Source organism: Thunnus albacares, chromosome 7 (genome assembly GCF_914725855.1).
Source record: "Thunnus albacares chromosome 7, fThuAlb1.1, whole genome shotgun sequence".
NCBI classification, from domain to species: Eukaryota; Metazoa; Chordata; class Actinopteri; order Scombriformes; family Scombridae; genus Thunnus; species Thunnus albacares.
In genome coordinates this window covers 35,536,905-35,556,724 of record NC_058112.1, presented here as the reverse complement: position 1 = coordinate 35,556,724, position 19,820 = coordinate 35,536,905, and the positions used below count along the sequence as shown (strand labels likewise).

The 19,820-nt window shown below is 40.9% G+C and overlaps 1 protein-coding gene and 1 long non-coding RNA gene across 5 annotated transcripts in view; one reads left to right on the top strand and one right to left on the bottom strand.

Moving 5' to 3' along the window:
* Positions 1–7,506: 7,506 nt before the first annotated feature.
* lamb4 (laminin, beta 4) overlaps positions 7,507–19,820 on the bottom strand; it is a 55,266-nt gene continuing 42,952 nt past the window's right edge. For 3 of the 4 annotated variants that reach the window (XM_044356615.1, XM_044356616.1, XM_044356618.1), the window contains 13 exons: positions 19,566–19,790; positions 19,201–19,418; positions 18,882–18,978; positions 18,397–18,766; positions 14,735–14,895; positions 13,999–14,201; positions 13,677–13,871; positions 10,968–11,112; positions 10,334–10,541; positions 9,851–9,986; positions 9,565–9,735; positions 9,186–9,339; positions 7,507–8,168 (listed from right to left, as the gene is read on the bottom strand). In XM_044356615.1, the coding sequence (XP_044212550.1) occupies positions 8,029–8,168; positions 9,186–9,339; positions 9,565–9,735; positions 9,851–9,986; positions 10,334–10,541; positions 10,968–11,112; positions 13,677–13,871; positions 13,999–14,201; positions 14,735–14,895; positions 18,397–18,766; positions 18,882–18,978; positions 19,201–19,418; positions 19,566–19,790 (2,423 nt within the window). In that variant the 3' untranslated portion in view covers positions 7,507–8,028. Of the gene's footprint in view, positions 8,169–9,185; positions 9,340–9,564; positions 9,777–9,850; positions 9,987–10,333; positions 10,542–10,967; positions 11,113–13,676; positions 13,872–13,998; positions 14,202–14,734; positions 14,896–18,396; positions 18,767–18,881; positions 18,979–19,200; positions 19,419–19,565; positions 19,791–19,820 lie in introns of those variants that run through there. The other variant, XM_044356617.1, reaches the window with a different exon arrangement.
* Positions 10,506–13,611, top strand: LOC122985743. Its single transcript, XR_006404179.1, has 4 exons — positions 10,506–10,571; positions 10,718–10,796; positions 11,239–11,404; positions 12,993–13,611. It is a non-coding gene; the product is annotated as an uncharacterized LOC122985743 (long non-coding RNA).

Below are 19,820 nucleotides of genomic sequence, written 5' to 3'. Positions count from 1 at the left end.
TATTAAGACCAGTAGAAGAAGAGCAGAGAGGAGATCTGATTGGACCATTTGTAACATAATTATCTGTATATAGTTATATTTTATCATCATTAACTTCTCTCATGTGAACAGCTGTAACTGTTTTTACTTAAATATTTTTATGAATCCAGAGTTTTATGGTCTCATCTGGATAAATGTTGAATCAACAAATCATTTAAAAATCCATCCAGATGTTTGATGAGTTAATATCTTTTTTCTTCACTGTCTTTTATATTCTATAAACTACTTATTCAGCTGAAATGTGTTATTGCTTCTTTTAAGAATATTTGCTTTTTGAGTTAAAATAACTGAATAAAAGAAAAAGTTATTGAGTGAAATCAAATGTTTTATCTTTGTTTTGCTGTTTTTATGAAAAAATCTGATGTTTGACAGAATTTAAAGCACATGTGTTTCTGCTGAATGTTCACTCATTTATTATATGTGACAGTTTCATGCTAATAAATCAGTTTCTAATGTATCAATAACACTTTTACACTTTACACTGTTTTATTTTGAATGTCAGACCCCCAAATATAATTAGCATTTTCATGATATTCTGGTCAGTTTAGTGCACCTCTCCCTCTCTACACTGAAAATCAAATAATACAATTATTGTTTGATTTGTGACAATAAAAGAAAAAGACAGAAACAAAGTGTTAAAACTGCACTTATAAGGACACAATCAGATGTGTTGATGTCTGACTGTTGGTGCTGCAGTTTGACTTCCAGCTCAGCTGATACAACACATGACACCTGTGTGATGTCACTGATGTCAGGTGAGTCCATCATGAGAGAATCCAGAGCGAAACACACAGGAGACAAAGTGAACACATCAGATCACATCAGCTTTCTGCTCGGCTTCTCATTTACTGTCAGCGTGCAGCAGATAATGATTCACATCAGGGTTTCAAACCTCCACCAAACGCTCTGTTGAAAGCAGTTAGTTTGACTTTAAAGTGTGTTTAGTTGCAGCAGCAGACTGAAGGAAACATCTTAACCAGCTGAGTGTGAAGAGAAAACCAACCAAAACCTTCTCACACAGTGACGTTCTCTCCTTCTGCAGCCAACAACATCCAAAGCAACTTGAGACAGTTTGACTTTCTGTGTCCTCTTTGTTCATTTGTATTATTTTGTTAGAAGTGTCGGCCGGGTCTCTCTCCTCACATTTAACATTTGTCACTCAGGTTTTGTTTGTTTTGTGGTTTTTTTAAATGTTTAAGTCAAACCTCAGAAAAATATGCACATAAAGCAGAATGTACAGTCTTTGTACCTTCATCTCAATGGATTTCCTGTTCTGAAGCACAGGGTTTATATAGAATACAGAATGTAGAAATAGAATTTATTTAAAAAAGGCTTGAAATTCTTTCATTTTTTCATTTGCAAGTTTCATTTTTCTTGATAAGGTGTCTCCTGTAGGGTTAATATAAACCCTAATCCTTCAACATTACTAACAACAGCTACAATATTAACAGTTCAGTTATACGTCGGCTGTGTCTATAAATAAGCACAGACACAGTGGTCTGCCTACAGTATGCTTAGCAATCTCCCAACTATTTTATTAAACTTAGCAGCCTCTCGTGTAATTTGTCAAACTCTAAACTTTTCCAACTTCAACATGAATTGGCTGCAAAATGATCGCAAGTCCTCTGTTAATATATCAAATCCACTAATCTGTCAACAGCAGCCTCGTCCAAAAACTATAGACTTCAGATCATTTATCATCATTGATGAACCTGACAAAGAAGATTATGTCATTTTTAAACAGTACTTTGCCTTAAACATCATCACAATACCTGCTAGTTTTCCCTTTAGCGACATCCTCACTGACGACCTGCATGATGAGACGACAGATTACATTTTCATTTTTATTTTGACCCCATAACAGCATGTTGACATGTAAATATAAATGCAACAGACGGGGGGCGCTGTTTCACTGCATTTGAATACTGTCCACCGTACAGCAGGTTACGTCTTTAAAGATGAAAGTTCAAATGCTGTTTTCATTTTCAAATTGAAGAAAAATGCATTTTAATTTTAATTGTGAGGTAAATATTGATGCATAAATGGAAAATCAGGTTACATTGTTTATATTGCATTTTAATTTTCAAATTTGAATAACATTTGAATATTGTCAATGTCAAACGACTTTTCCGTTTTCATTTTAGCACAGTATTTGATTTTAATATGTCCATCCAGTATGTCAACATAACAATGCAAATTGTATTATTGCATTTTCATTTTCGTTTTTACTCAAATAACATACATACAGTATTATAATGCTATTATGGAATTGCATTTTCATTTTCAAGTTTACATGATCATGTCCCCCATAGGCTTCCATACAGCTCGCTCAGAAATATTAACATATAATCTCCAATATAATAGGAATGATGTTCCATCAATGGACCAATCACATCATGAGAGATAGAGATCATTATTCATTGATCCTTCATGTCCAAAGCTTCATACTGATTGTTTAAATTTAAACTGAGATTAAACATTATGTGTAATAAAGATTTGAGGTCAGCAGCTGCTCTAACAAACTGACAGAGTCTCAGGGTTATAACAGAAGGACATGAAGAGGTTTGATTCTGAGCTTACAATTACAATTTACAATTTCACTTAGCAGACGCTTTTATTCAAAGCAACATACATCTGAGACTGATTCAACACCAACAGGGATCCAGTCAGGAGACAACAACACAAGTAAGTGACGTAAAGCTTAAGTTTGAGTCTGATAGGACGTAGATGCCAACAGGCGGCGCACAGAGGCAACGCATAGAGTACATAGAAGCAGCTTTATTTATTTATTTTTGTCTTTTTGTTTTTTCTCTACCTTCAGTTCATCAGGTGCAGAAATATTTTCTGGGTCTTTAGTCTTCTCTTAAAGACTGAGAGGGACTCTGCAGATCAAACAGAGTTTGGTAACTTGTTCCACCACCGGGGAACTACAGAGGAGAAGAGTCTAGCTGGTGACTTAGGGTCATGTTGTGGTACCAGGCGCCTTTCATTGGCAGAGCGTAGTGAGCAGGAGGAGTGTAGACCTGAATGAGGGAGTTCAGGTAGGCGGGAGCTGTTTTAGTTGCTGTTTTGTAAGCGAGTGTCAGGGTTTTGAATTTGATGCGGGCACCAACTGGGAGCCAGTGGAGGGATATGAACAGCAGGGTGACGTGCTGTTTTCGGCTGGTTGAAGACCAGATGTGCCGCTGCGTTCTGGATCATCTGCAGAGGTTTGAGTGTACATGCAGGGAGGCCTGCCAGTAAGGAGTTGCAGTAGTCAATGCGTGATATTACGAGAGTCTGTAGCAGGAGATGTGCTGCCTGCTCAGACAGGTAGAGTCTGATCTTCCTGATGTTGTACAGGACAAACCAACATGACTGAGCAACTGAGGCCACGTGAACCTTAAAGGTTAGTTGGTCATCGATCATGACACCCAAGTTACAGGCAGACTTTGTGGACATGAGTTGGGTTGATTCCAGCTGGATGCTGATGTTTTGTTGTATGGAGGGACTGGCTGGGATGGTAAGGCTCAAACTCTGTCTTAGAGAGGTTGAGTTGAAGGTGACATGTTACCTTATCATATCCTATTGTATAGTATCGTATATTATTGTTTCGTATTGTATCGTATTGTATTGTATCGTACGTTATTGTATTGTATCACGTATCATTGTTGCTCGTCACCAGTGTTTTCTCTGTAAAACTGAAACTCTTTATGTGAATATTAACCAACATATTTCCATTTCCTGTTATGTGACCGGCCTGCTGTGATTGGTTGTCTGTTGCAGGTGGTCCAGCCCATCAGTCCGGTCTCCGTCAGGGAGACTCGGTCCTGCAGCTGAACGGACTGCCTGTGGAAACCTGGAAGTGTGTTGACCTGGCCCACGCCATCAGGCCATCAGATAGTCAATGCAACAGCTGGCTTGTTGTAGCAGCCTGAAGGACTCTTTATACATCCATGGAAGGACTGTTAAGGACTGTTGTTAAGCTAACGGGAGAAATGATCTGGACTGTGCAGCGCAGCAGCAGCAGGACACCGCCAGGGAGGCTGGAGAGAGAAGCAACTGGAGAAACAACCAGGAGAGTTAGCTTGTTTGTCATTGTTGCTAATGATATCAGACTGGTTAACCAGCAGCCATTAAGTTCTGTTAACTAACAAATAAGATGACCAACAGTCACAAATGGATGTTATAACATGAATACTTCATCTCCATGATAGAAAGAAGAGGACATCAGATAACGTGAGTCAGATACAGCTTCTCTCTCTCTGTCTCTTTGGTTGCTAATTTCATCTCTGATGGTTAAATGTCTTTCTGTGTGGCTGTTGTGTGAATTTATGTCCTTAACAAGAATGCAGCAGAGATATATATATATAATGTGTTGCGGGTAGTTTGCTTGTTGAAGTTACAGTGAGCTGTCTGGACTCACTCATTCATGTGGAATTGATCTCGTTTTTAATGGAGTGTTTGTTCAGTCACCTGTTGATTTTGTGTGATTAGTGAATGAGTGCAGGAGGTCTGGCTGCTCCCCCACGCTTCAGCAGGCATATGACCTGCGGATTAATTGCAAAATTTAATGTCTCATTTAAGACAAAGTAAACAAACTGCTGTAAGTACAAGTCATGGGCAGACAGCGTGTCACTAACAGGAATTTTGAAGAACAACGATCCAACCAGCATCTAACGAGTCCGAAGTGATGTCTGTAGGTGTGTTTACACGCTGTTTGATGTGCTGCAGCTGAGCAGCTAATTAGCATCTAGCTGCTAACTGACGTTAGCGGTGAATGTTTATTTGGTGGTTCGTTCAACAAGCTGCAGGACGAGACGTGTGTTCATGTTTCTAAGTTATCAAGTTTTGATGATGTGGACAGAGACTGTTTCATTCACTACCGTATTTAAAAGAGGAAGGTTTCATGCCTCATATTGCAATAACTGAGCATTGAATATTTCATATATTTTATTTTATTTTATTTAAGCATTGGACATCTTAAATGTTGTTTGTCTTGAATGTTTTCATTTAAGACCATGGGCAAAAGTTCATTGCTGTTTCGTGCTGTAAGAGTGTTACAGAATAAATAGAAAACAAAGTTTTATTGTCTCCCCCTTTTTTTTTTGCTGATCCAAAAAATGATCCGTGACTCAAATCTGATACGATGCAAACCGTTAGTTTTGTGATCTGTTGCACCCCTAGTGTTAACATGTCAGCTTTGTAGACTATATTTTGTATGTCATGCACATAGATCAGAGTGTGTAAGTCATGTATTTGATACGTGCATTAATACTTTCTGATGTGAACCTACACTTTTAGATCTGTGAATGTTTTTAGTGTTCAGTCTTTCTAGTATTCAGCACTGATCTGTTCCTGTATCACATTATAAGCTCTGTGGTACTTTATATATTTCTGTATACTAAGAAAATACACAGGAAACACATGTAAATCATGTGATTCACACACAAACACACAGACACACACTCACACACAAACACACTCACACACACACACTGACACATACTCACACACAAACACAGACACACACACACACACACACACACACACACACACACAAACACACACTGACACACACACTGACACACACTCACACACAAACACAAACACAGGCCAGACCTAACAGTCCACGACTTACCTTTAAAATACTTACCTACCTCTTATACCTTAATACCTACCTCATCTCTCATGGGTGTCAGGATTTTTCGAAAAGTCACTCCATGGGTGGTACGAATCGACTCCAAATGACCTGAAACGTGCTCCTAAATACTTTCTGCGTGGTCGATTTCGGCCTCCACACTGAAATTTTCATCGCATTCATTTCCAATGGGGAGGACATTTTGCTCTATAACTCGGGAACCAAAAGTCGTAGAGACTCGGGAGTGGGTGATGTCAGACCTAATTTGGGGGCTCTGAACGCGCCAGTCTTGGACCCATGTCTCTACGACCTTCCGTTGCTGAGATACAGCCATTTCAAAAACCAGAAGGGACGTATCTCAGGACCGGAAGCTCGCACATGCTCATGGGTGGTACTGTTGGAAAGGCCGTTCCTGAATTAGTGGGGATGGAGCTTGGTTCCAAGTCTCTATGATCTCCCTATCAAAAGTTATTCACGTTTGTCCCGTTTTGTCCAGTGAGACAAACCCCGTTTTACCCCCATTCCTACCCTAACCCTAACCCTAACCCAACCCCAACCCTAACCCTAACCCTAACCCTCTCGAGTAAGAGTGTCTAGCAATAATGGCCAAAACAGCGGATGACCCTGGGGTCCACTACTAATGATGTGTCCTATAAAAAAATCCTAAAAATCAACCCTTAAAACCAATTCTACAGAGACAAAAACAACAAGCTTCAATTACCTCTTGGAACTCTGCTCTCAAACTTAAAGACTTCCTGAACATCTAACAATTCAATAACCCATCCACAAAAAGAAGGACTTCAAGTCAGCCTGCACAATGACCCCAGATAGGAAATATATGACACAATCAAAACAGTGGATAGTGGAGTTGAAGGCTGCTGATGACATGCAGTGGCCAGTACATTACCTTTGGCTCCACACTTCAACTTCCTAGTTGATGGACAAAGCAGGGGGATTCATCGAGATAGCCTTAAATTCCTAACCCAGCACACCACATCACGCCACACCAGACACACAATACACACACCACACAACACTCTCCCACTTCCATTGGTCACACAGAGTAGTGGTTGGTACAGTTAGATGTGGAACACCCAATAATGGGCACACACAAATTGGTTCCAAGTCAATACACCTTCAGAAAAAAGCTATTAAAAATAACTGATTTGGAGGAGGTCCCAATGGAGTTTTTATCATTATATCCATAGTGGAAAAAGTTGTCCAACCCCTGTACAACAAAAAATGTATTAATGCCAAACGGAAGGCACATGTGTTAAGCAGCTCTGAGCCGAGGTTACAGCCATTTTATATCCTGCCAAAGATACACAGAGACCCCATTAAGTGGAGTAAATTGCACAAAATTCCCCCTGAGAGACCTATAGTCTGACCATTACAGCGAGACTTATTTTACAGCAGAGTTCTCAACCAATATCTGAATCCTCTCTCTGTCAGACACACCAACTATATCAAGGATACTTATGAATTTGTGGAGAAAATCAAACAGCTGCATATCCTTGTGAATGTCATCCTATTCCCCATGGATACTGACATAAGAAATTACTACAATTCCTAGAAATAACTCTTACCAGGAGTGACTTCGAATTCAAAGGTGATATTTTACTGCAGACCAAGGGTACTGCTATGGGGGAAAAATAGCACCACAACCCATCTATCCAGCTAAAATGTATCCCCATTGACAGATCAGTATGTTTTCTGGACAACACTCCATGCAAAGGACTAAACTTCACATAAACTCACAAACTGGACATTAAACTATTCTTCGAAGAGACAGACATTCTTGCTCTACAAAACCAGCTTCCATCCTAAACACACATATACAGGACTGGTCACAGCTCACCCCTTAAGATTTATTATCACATATATTTCAGATATATTGTCAGATATTATAATGATGGTCCGATGATGTAGAAACATTTTCACATATCATTTAATATGCTATAGTTGAAAAGTAAAATATTTTTATGGTTTGGGAAAACACACCATGTAAAAGAAAAAAAAAAGTATGAATACATAAATTCTCTGAAAGTTCAGATCTGTGTTTTAAATGTTTGAGAGATAAAAACAAAAGTGAGAAATAAACAAACATTTAATTTACATGAGCATGTGGTTAAACAAAATATGAAACATCACCCTGGAAATGACAGCAAAATTCCTGAAACATTAAAAAAAATACAGATGGATTCTAAGTATTTAATAGTGTTTAAGGTTTCAAATGTGAGGGTCGGGTCCTCAAATAGGCCACATGATGATTAAGTGTCTGATGCAAATTACAGATGATTTCAATCCTAAAAATGCTGTAGCATTTAGTGGGCATTGTATTTAGGTGTAGTATCTAGGAGATGTAGTATTCAGGAGGAGCAGCTGATGTATCCTTCAGCTCGTTTGGCAATTTCCCGGCGAAGAGAATCCACTTCTTCTAACAAACGGGTGACTTCATCAGCTTTCTGCTGTTTACTGTTGATCAGCTGCTGGATCTTCTTCTCCACATCTGACAACACAGAACATTGATACTTTACTACCACTGCATATACTACTACTGTACTACTACTGCTGATACTAAGTTTATTTGTATAGCACTTTTCATACAGTAGTTGTAAATCAAGGGGCTGTACAACACAAAAGAAAAACATTACAAATAAGAAAGAAAAGCATTAAATACATGAAAAATTAGATGCAAAAGTGCAATAAAAATACATTGGTAGATGCTGGGGAGGAAGTTAATCAAAGGTAAGTCTGTATAGATAAGTTTTTACTTCACTGAGGTTGCCTCTTTCATTTCTACAGGTAAGATGTTCCAGATTTCAGGTGCATAAAGCGTCCTTGATGTTTTTATGTGTGCAATTCTGTGGAAGCAGCAGCGGGGTATCACAGGACCTCTGGGCTGGGAAATGTGGTTATGGTAGCTCTGCATTATAGGCTGGAGCTGAACCATTTACTGCTTTATAAACCTTTAAAAGAATTTTAAAGTCAAAAAAACTAAAACTAACTGGCATCTAGTGTAGAGTAGCTGAAATCAGTGTAATGAGCTCACTCCTGGTTCTGGTTCAGAGCCTGACAACTGAGTTATGAGTGCATTGTAGTGGTTTTACTGATTTTTTGGAGAGTCCAGTAAAAAGTGCATTACAGTAGTCAATTTGACTAGAGACAAATGCGTGAATGATTTTTTCTGCATCTTTTTTTATTAAGATGATCGAACTCTTGCAAAATTCCTGAGGTGATTTTTTAGAATTTATGTTTGAATTAAAATTTAATTCAGAGTCTAAAATCACACCCAGGTTAGTAACGTATGATTTAATTTGTTCGCTAGGTATCTCATTCTGAAGAGTCCCTTTTAAGTTTTGGGCCAATCAATAATATTTCTGTTTTGACCTCATTTAAAAAAGGAAGAGAAAGTAATGATAATGAAGCTCTTTACAATAAAAGTAACAATGATTAAAGTATTTATATTAAAAAGTAACAATAGAAAAACTAATAATAGTTAAAGTACTTATGATAAAAATACTACCTTGTATGCGTCGCAGTTTGTCTTCCACTTGTCTCTTCAGCATTTCTGCCTCATCCACGATGCTCTTCAGCCGTTTTCCAGCTTCGTCTTGAACTGTCTGGTTCTTGTTTTTCTGCTTTAAAATCTCAAACAGCTTCCTCACATCATCCAGCTCCTGTTAGAGAGACAGTCAGAGCATCACAAGGACATTTCTGATTGGCTGGCAGGGGACTGTGGTAACCATAGCAACAATACTGCAGGTTATTACAGGTGAAACTAAAGTAACTCATGAGTAACTGCTGCTGACTTAAACTGCTGACAGACACTTTAATCACTCCAAGTGTTAGAACTACGCTATAGTACTTCCTGTCTGTTACTGTCCATGCATCTGTAGTCTTACCGTCTGTGCGTCTGTACTGCTGTCTGTAGCTGAGTCTGCAGCCTCTCGGGCCTCTCTGGCTTGCTCTCTGTTCTGTTCAGTTTTCCTCTTAAGGGCATCGATGTCATCTAGCAGCTCTTCAGGTCGACGACTCATCAGCTTCGATTCGACGTTGTCCAGTTTGTCTGTAATCTGAAAACACAGATGTGTTTCACATCCAGTTTGTCTGTAATCTGAGAACATAAATGCATTTAAAAATAATAATTGATATATATTTCAAATATTGAAGATATTTAACAATCTTTACTTTTCGCATTCGGTCTTTGGCCGTGTCACTGTCTCGGCTGGCCGTCTCCAGGTCATCATTTGCTTTATCCTGAGCTTCCTCTGCTTCATAAATGTCTCTGCTGATCTTTGTCATATCAATGTCCTTTGTCTGTTCCCTAAACAACAAAATGTAACAACACAGATTCAACATACTAAGATTTCTCCACCAGGAAGCAGGACTGTGCTCCAGACATTACACTCACAGACTCACCGAGTCCATCACTTCAGAGGAAAGTCAGGAGGTCAAATAAACCAGCTAATGTGTTATGGTTAGGGTTAGGGGAAAGGGTTAAGGTTAAGTGTTTTCACAAAGCTACTTTAGGGTTAATGTTCTAAAGTTCTGTGTTTTACTTCAAAAGTTTTATGTTTTAGTTAAAGGTTCGTGTTTCAGTTAAAGTTTTGTGTTTTACACAAATGTTTTTTTCAGAGATCTAATGGTTATTTCATATTTTCAGACACTAACTTGAGCTCCCGAGCTTTCTGTAGAAGGTCCTGGGCAGTCTTGGTGTGCTCCTCCAAGTTCTTCAGGTCCTCCTGGAAGTTGGTGGCACTGGACAGCATCTGGTTGATGTTTTTGATCATGGACCGGATCTCATCAGGTGATCGTGGCAGCTGGATGTCCAGCACTGCTTGGGCCATTTTCTCGATGTCCTCTGGAGGAACCATCTCATCTGTCGGGACACAACATGATCAATAACCAGGTTTCAGTTGTATCAGAATCAGTATAAAACTGTTTTACATGACCTGTGTTCCATCATCTCAACGGGTGTGTTATGTAGAGTTTAATGTACAATAAGTCCTTGTGAGCAGTACATGAAAATGCGCTTGTTTATGTCTCCTGGGTTAGGGTGAATCAGCAGCACCAGCTGACATAAAACCAGAATAGTTATGTTGTGACCTGTCAGTAAACATCTGAACAGCTGCAGGTGAGGACAAAGACGGTTTCCTGTAAAAACAGTGAATGAATGAATGTTTCTTGTCTCAGTTACTGATCCGTCCTTCACTCTCATTCAGCTTCTTCTTTATCTTCAGGACTAACACTGCACTCAGACACCACATTGATCACTGATATTGATCGATTGATATTGAACACTGACCCAGTAGGTAGTCTTTGACACGCTGGATGAGCTCCTTGCTTTTGTTCTTTTCTCTCTCGAAGGTGTCCATGTTGTTGTGGATCTGGTCCTGGAGGTCTTTGGTCAGGGCTTTAGTGTCCTGAGCCACCTGTTGGGCATCATTGATCTGAAAGAGAAGAAACAGTAACAATATCACTTATTTTACAGGGAGGCAGTGAAGAGTCTCAGTGTTTTCTGTGTATATGAGTGTTTATCCAGTAGCTCTGACCCATGAAATGTGTTTACACTGCAGCTTCACAGCCGTGGACATCATGCTGAGTGGAAATTTGTTAATGGTCTACATAAGAAGATACGGAGACATCCAGTGCTGTTTAGTCACTGGATCAGTTTTAAATACTACAGGAAGGAAAAGCAGAATCAGAAAGAGCCACTGCAAAGAGCTGCAACATGTCATCCAGGTAAACGACTTCTATCTTGTTCATCTGTTCATATAGTATCAGTCTGTTAATGTGTTCATACATAGAATCAGTCCTGTTCATGTGTTCATAGTCAGTATCTGTTACACTCCCTCCACATCTAATTCTGTGGGAACGTCTCAAGTCTCTTATTTTATGTCTCCTCGCCTGAACTGGAAGTTGTTTCTGATGCGCCATTTAGATGAGCGTCCCAAGTCTCTTATTCTGCTCCGAGGAGCGAAGGAGGAAACATGAGAGCAGCCTTCACGGAAGTCTTTTACCAGCCGACACGCCCCCTTATTGGATATCAGTTATTGATTGGACGCTGCAGCTGATCAGACTGATCTGATACATCACTGCAGTTTCACACCGAAGTGACAGATTATAGATTAAATATGTGGTTCACTCCCGAGTTTTATGCTTTATTTGTTTTCTGATTCATCATAAAGTTAAAATCTATTAATTGTCGGTCTGATCAACAAAAGAACCAAAAACAACTTTCTTCATTTATTAGAAAGATTTTTCTTTTCATGATGTTATTTCCTCCATTAAACTGTTTCTTGCTGACAGACAGACTCTTCCTGACTTTAATTTGATCCATAATAACAGTTCAACACATTTATATTTTACATCATTTATCGTCATTTACATTCAGTCACATGTGAGGCTGAAAATTCCTGAACGTCGGGTTTGATATGAGTTACATCATTTCCATTTTCCCTGAAACATTTAACCAAATACATATTTCCCAGTGTTCAGGAGACACTCTGATCATATTCTGGGTTATTGAATAATGAATTCACTATCAGGATTATCAATAAATACAGATACAAATAATCAATAAATAGTATAAACGCATTCTGTGAGTAGAAATGGTTCCTGTGTGTCTGAGCAGGACACAGTATAAATACAGAATGCAGGTTTTTATTTATGTTTGTTAAACAGGAAACAGGCTGCAGAGAGGAAACAGCTGCTGCAGTGATAACTGTGAACCTTTATTAGTGTTAACACATTGCACATGTGTACAGACACAAACTCCATCAGAAGTTCCTACAGCTGACTGACAGCTGATCCAGCTGTGATCAGCTGATCCAGCTGTGATCAGCTGATCCAGCTGTGATCAGCTGTTGCCGTCATCAGAAACAGACGTCTCATGTCTCTTAAAACAAATTTCCTCGTCTCCTCTCCTCGCTTGGTTTCCTTGCGTCTCTCCTGCATCCACGGTGGGAGGGACGAAGACGCCAGCGAGGGAAACATGGATGCAATTTAAGAGACTTGAGATGCAGCCTCTGTCTTTCTAATTGTCACTCCTCCAGCGGCTCTCTCCCTCTTCTGCCTGTGTGTGTGTGTGTGTGTGTGTGTGTGTGTGTGTGTGTGTGTGTGTGTGTGTGTGATTGTCCGAGTGGAGATAGGTGTGCTGGAGTCAGAGCAGAGCATCACCAGCTGCACCTCATCCTGTAATCAATCCTGCCTATATATTCCCAGCTCTGCCACATCCACTCTGCCAGATTTTAGCCTCTGCTCCATCAGCTTATTTGCTAGTTACCTGTTGCTTGTACACAGTCTGAACCTTATTCTCTCTTCCCTGCAGGTCCATCTGTTCAGCCCTTCAGCCCCTGTGTCCTGGACTCTTGTCTGCTCCATTCTCCTAACTCAGACCCACTAAGCTCCATCCTTCACCTTCTGGATCTCTGGCTGGCTCTGCTGTGAATCATTCCCTGCATCTCACCTGGCTAACTTTGCCCTACCGTTCCAACCCTGTCTCTGGCCTGTCTGTGTTCACACTTGGGTTCACCTGCTTAGCTGCCACGTGACAGTATCAGTCCTCATGTGTTCATAGAGTCAGTATCAGTCCTGCTCATGTGTTCATAGAGTCAGTATCAGTCCTGCTCATGTGTTCATAGAGTCAGTATCAGTCCTCATGTGTTCATGGATAGCAGTATCATCATAAAGTGCAATATGACATCATACAGAAGGCGGAGCTTCACTTCAGGTTAAGCTATTCAGAATAATGTAGTTGCTCTGGTCTGACCCTTCAAATTAAAAGCCTCTTCATCTGGATTGTCTGATTGAAAACACATGACAGGGGCTGCTCCCAGTACTCCCACTACTTTCAGTACAAATAGCACTGCTCCCAGTGCTCCCACTACTTTCAGTACAAATAGCACTGCTCCCAGTGCTCCCACTACTTTCAGTACAAACAGCAGTGCTCCCAGTATAAACCACACTACTCCCATTGTTCCCCGTGCTCCCAGTGTCCCCAGTATGAACCTGCCTTGTTCTTGGACTCCTGCAGTCTGCCAGGGAGTGTGATGAGTTTGTCCTTCACTTTCTCTGCTGTCTCTGAAGCTTTTACACTCAAAGGAACGACGCCATCACAGTTTGGACCTCCACACTTCCTGTTTCCCAGAAGACCACATAGAGCGCCACCACATCCTGAACAGTCCTCCAGTCCTGGTCCTCCACAGATCTGCATCAGACCACAACAACAGACAGTAACAAACAGCCTTCGGGTTGATGTCACATGACAGTCAGAGATTCTCCTGCTGGAGGAAAGTTTGTAAATCGAGGTCACGTGACTGCAGGTGTAAACTCACCTTGCGGTTAAGGTTGACCACGCTTAGCGCTTTGACCGTCTTCTCCAGTGGCGACAGGTCTCCTCTGCTGCTACACGTGCTCAGTTTGTGTTTGACTTCCTGTCTGGTGTCCATGGAGTCCTCCAGAGCTTTGTTAGCGTTCTTCACTCTCTTCTCGTCAGACAGGAAGGCTTTATGAAGCTTCTGGATCTCATCCAATATTTCTACACATCACAGAGTTTCCACATGAACAAAAGAAGAAGAAGTGGAGCTAATGCAGCAGCAGTATATAGATATATACAGATATACAACATGTTCATCATACTTACATTATTATTAAAGCCTGAGCATGAAAGAAGTGTGAGGAACCTACTGTTTTTGTAGAGATTATTATTCTAGTACGCCATTGCATTTATGAAGGACTTGGGATGCTTGAAAAATTGGCAAACATATCAGAACTCACAAAAATGGTAAAGTTCTGTAGTTATTGGGCTTGGCACATTGGCTCTACAGCGCCCCCTGATTACTCAACCCTTAATTACTAACCCTCATTCAGACACTTTCACCTCCCAAATGATGCTACAGATTTGATTTTTAAGAAATTAAATTTACTGTTTGGTAATTCATTCTACAAACAATCAGCCATATTGACAAAGTTTTGCTTCCCATTATTTGATCATCTTTGATATAGCTGAGACTCCAGCTATGGAAATATTGAAATGTTAAGTTAAGATATTTAAGAATAACATTTCTGTACCCTCCAGGTCTTCATCATCGTTATCCGGCTGCTCCGTGAGTTTCTGCTTCAGGTTGTTCAGCAGCTTCTTGAACTCATGTTGAATGTTGTCAATGTCAGAGTTGAGGAGGGAAGACGGGTTGATCAGGATCATGTTGGGGTCGATACCATCTTTCAGCTTCCTGTGAGGAAGAAAATGCAGAGTTGAACTTTTTACAAAAAGAAAACAGGTTCATTCAGCAGCGTAACAATGATGCACCTCTTTCTGTTTCTATCATTAGAGGTACTGACGGAGCAGAAATTGACCAAACATAAGACAAGATTTCAGACTTCAGTCATCCAACAGTTTATAAAAAATATTTTATTTTCATCACAATAAACTCAAAATCTGTCATCAGAATCAACAAGTGTCATCTTTCAGTGACTGATATCTGGCTTCACTCATGAATTCTTGTCCATGTAGAAGATCTTTTTCATGTGAGTACCAGCAGGACAAAAACAGAGTAAAGTTTCACTGTGAGCTTATTCCACACAGCAATACATCCTCATATAAATAATTTCAGACTGAAACTAAAATTAACACAAAGACTACTGAACAGGCAAAGTGGAACTGAAATAAACATTAATAAACCATTAACCACATATTTCTGCTCCTCAAAACTGGTGTTTTAATGTAACAGAGTGGAGTGACAGGGGAGAAATATGGTGCTGCACATAACAAGGCACATACAAGCAGTGGATGTAGTACAGACAGTAAAATTACTTTTTATAGTAAGCGGATCAGTTTCCAGTGTTTCAAGCTTTCCTCCACATTTCAGCACACAGACTGCATCAGACAAAGGATTTGTCTCTATACTTGTCCTGTTAGATCTTAGTGCTGCATTCGACACAATTGATCATCACATCCTATTACAGAGACTGGAACATTTAATTGGCATTAAAGGAACTGCATTAAGCTGGTTTAAGTCCTATTTATCAGACCGATTTCAGTTTGTACATGTTAATGATGAATCCTCCGTGAAGGCAAAAGTTAGACACGGAGTTCCACAAGGTTCTGTACTTGGACCAATTCTATTCACCTTATATATGCTTCCTTTAGGTAATATTATTAGGAAACACTCCATAAATTTTCATTGTTACGCAGACGATACCCAATTATATTTATCAATGAAGCCAGATGAACCCAATCAGTTAAACAAACTCCAAACATGCCTTAACGACATAAAGACCTGGATGACCTGCAATTTTCTGCTACTAAACTCAGATAAAACTGAAGTTATTGTGTTTGGCCCTAAACACCTTAGAAACACATTATCTAATGATAAAGCTACTCTGGATGGCATTACCCTGGCCTCCAGCACCACCGTAAGGAATCTGGGAGTTATCTTTGATCAGGATATGTCCTTTAACTCCCACATAAATCAAATCTCAAGGACTGCCTTTTTTCACTTACGTAATATCACAAAAATCACATCCTGTCCCTAAAAGATGCAGAAAAACTAGTTCACGCATTTGTTACTTCTAGGCTGGATTATTGCAATTCCTTATTATCAGGCTGCTCTAACAAGTCTCTAAAGACTCTCCAGCTGGTCCAGAATGCAGCTGCACGTGTTCTGACTAAAACTAGAAAAAGAGACCACATTTCTCCCATTTTAGCTTCGCTGCATTGGCTTCCTGTAAAATCTAGAATAGAATTTAAAATCCTTCTCCTAACTTACAAAGCCCTTAATGGTCAGGCACCATCATATCTTGAAGAGCTCATAGTACCGTATCATCCCACTAGAACACTGTGCTCCCAGTATGCAGCTTACTGGTGGTCCCTACAGTCTTTAAAAGTAGAATGGGAGGCAGAGCCTTCAGCTATCAGGCTCCTCTCCTATGGAACCATCTACCGGATTCAGTCCGGGGTGCAGACACCCTCTCTATGTTTAAGAGTAGGCTTCAAATTTTCCTTTTTGATAAAGCTTATAGTTAGGGCCGACCAGGCTCGCCTTGGATCAGCCCTTAGTTATGCTGCTATAGGCCTAGACTGCTGGGGGACTTCCCATGATGCACTGAGCTCCTCTCTCCTCCTCCTCCTCTCCATCTGTATGCATTCATGTAACATCAATGCATGTCAATAACTTTGCTTCTTCCCCGGAGTTTTTTGTGCTTTCTCATCTCACAGAAAAACCTGAGTCCCGGGCCGAACCTTCGCGGTCCTTCACAGTCCTGATGGCATCCTTCCCTGGCTGTTGCTGCTTGTGCTTGTTGTTGTTTGTTGTTGTCTGTTGTTGTCATTGTTTTTCTTCTGTCCCCCCTCCCCCTTTCCCTCTCTCTTTCTCTCTCTCAACCCAACCGGTCAAAGCAGATGGCTGCCCACCAAGAGCCGGGGTCTGCTTGAGGTTTCTACCCGTTAAAGGGGAGTTTTTCCTCACCGCTGTCGCCAAGTGCTGCTCATGGAGGAATTGTTGGGTCTCTGTAAGTTAAAGAGTTCGGTCTTGACCTGCTCTATGTGAAAAGTGCCTTGAGATGACTTCTGTTGTGATATGGCGCTATATAAATAAAGATTGATTGATTGATTGATTGATTGATTGATTGAGATTGATCCATATAGAAAACTGCAGAGAGCACAAAATCCTCAAATTGTCGACAATCACAAACCAACTTTCATGTTTTTTGCATCTATAACATAACCTACTGAAATGTCCATCAGAATAGGCTCCAGCTATTAATGTGACTGAATGTAATCCGGGATGTTGCAGAAACATCAGTACTGATGTTCTGTTTGTTGCCCACAGTTGGCTGTGGGTCACAGCTGACTGCAGCATCACACAGCAGCAGAAACTATAAGTGCGTCTTTAAAGTGAGAGAGCGATGTGTGCATTTACTCACATGGCTCAGCAGTGGTCTCTTCATTTGCACTGAATCGGTCATGATCTGACAGTAATTAAAGTTCTGGTTTTCTGCTACACATCTACACCATTGGCTGTATATCAAGAGGTCAGCTGTTACACTCAGGTTTATATGATAGAATTGTTTGTAATAAAGCAGCCTTATGGATGAATTTGAGGCTCCATCATAGCAGTCAGGACATTTTTATTCTAAGTAGCTAAAAGTCCAAGATAAGCCTAAAACCCCATATCTACTTGGTCCCCCCCATGTCTGACTGAAGATTTCGTTGAAAACAGTCCTGTGTAAAACAATTTAGGGGCTATTGGTGCAACCGTGTTGTTTAAAGTGCCGGTGAGACAATGAAATATGATCCAGCAGTCTGGTTGGAGTAACAGATTATTGCATTTAAAGGCTGATCCGAAAAACACTGCACTGCAATTTGTAATATGCACAACTCTGGAAAGTTATCACGCTTCAACATGTGGAGTGTATCTGTGTCCCCCGAAAAATGAATGGAACCGTGTGCGCATGCAAGTCCACGGTCTACATCCAAGTCCACAGCCGTCTGTGGATGCTGGATGCGGAAAATATGAAAAGACCTTAACAGACAGAGATTTTTTGGCCCCCACTCTTCTGAAATGAATCTGGCACCCCTGAGTCCATAATAGTATAAAAGTGCCAACAAAAAGTTAAATGAACACTCTATGGATCCACGTAGACACTCTGACAGTGTTTTCATTCACTCAGACAGTTTGTTGTGTTAAGTTGTCAACTCACAGATATACACATCAGATGATAACTGAACATACCTGATCTTCAGATATAGTTTCTCCACCTTCTCCACCTTCTGCGGGGAAAGTCCTGTCAGGTTGGTGAGACCTTCCAGCTTGGAATGCATCTCCAGCATCTGTTGCTGGTGGTGACTATAACCAGGCTGCAAGTCATCACCGTGGCGAGGAATGAAGGTTCTCATCCTTTGGGCAGCACGCTGGACGTCGGTGACGTTTTCGGCCCAGAGGGTGGTGCAGGGGTGGCACTCCTCGCATGCTGGGAACTTCGAGTCATAGCCGGGAGCACACTCATCACAGAAAATACCAGTGACACCAATCCGACACATGCACTCGCCGGTTTCAGGGTCACATGACGGGCGCACAGTTCCCTCCGTGTTACAGTCACAAGCTAAGAACAAGATGTGATGAAATTAAATAATAGTTGAAAAACTAGCAGACAAATAATGACTTCTGTCACAGAAAGGGTTAAAGAAAATGTTCAAGGCATTTGTGTTTTCACTCACACATGCACTGCACATCTGGGTTCCCAAAATGATTTTCTCCACATTCATCACACTGTCTTCCTCCAAACTCAGGACGACAAAGACACTGTCCTGACACCTGGACACATCACAGCTTTATTTAGTTTTATCATCCTTTAGTAATTACTTAAAGTTGCACATTTCACTTTCTGTTCAGTTGTGTGAGGTAGATACATAAAGAATACAAGTGTTTGCATGTAAAGATAAATATAATGTGAATATGATGAAGATCTGGACCACATGGTTGTTTTGACTTGAACAGGACAGTGTCATCATGTGCAGTGACTGGTGGACGTCTTGCCTTGTTGCAGATGTTGGAGAGAGAATTAGCAGGATCACAGCTGCAGGGCTGACAGCCCGACGCTCCGTCCAGGTTCCAGTATCCGTCCTCACACTCATCACAGAGGACGCCAATCACGCCTGTCCTGCAGGGACACTGTCCAGTCCTCCAATCACAGAAGCAGGGACTCCCCAGAGGACACTGAGTCACCTCTGTCCCCCGCCGGTCACAGGAGCACTCTGGGAAATCAATCAGAAGTATACTAAATACATGAATACATGAAACCCTGGGATGCAGGCCGAACCTTTGCGGTTCTGTAGGTGTCCTTCCCCGACTATTGCTGCTGTTATTATTATTTATATGATTGTTATTATTCTCATCTTTACCTTTGCAGTCCTGCTCCAGGGCATTGCCATAGTAACCAGGTTTGCAGTTTTGGCAGCGTGGTCCCATTGTGTTGTGGAGACAGTGCAGACACTCTCCCGTCACGCTGTCACAGGCGTCTCGGTCATCCGGGTCAATGTTGTTGTTGCAGGGACACTCCTCACAGCGGATGCCCGGCACTGTCAGGTCACCATAGAAACCAGGACTGCATCTGTTGCAGTTTGGACCTGAGAGTCATGGTCAGTTTTAATTTCCAT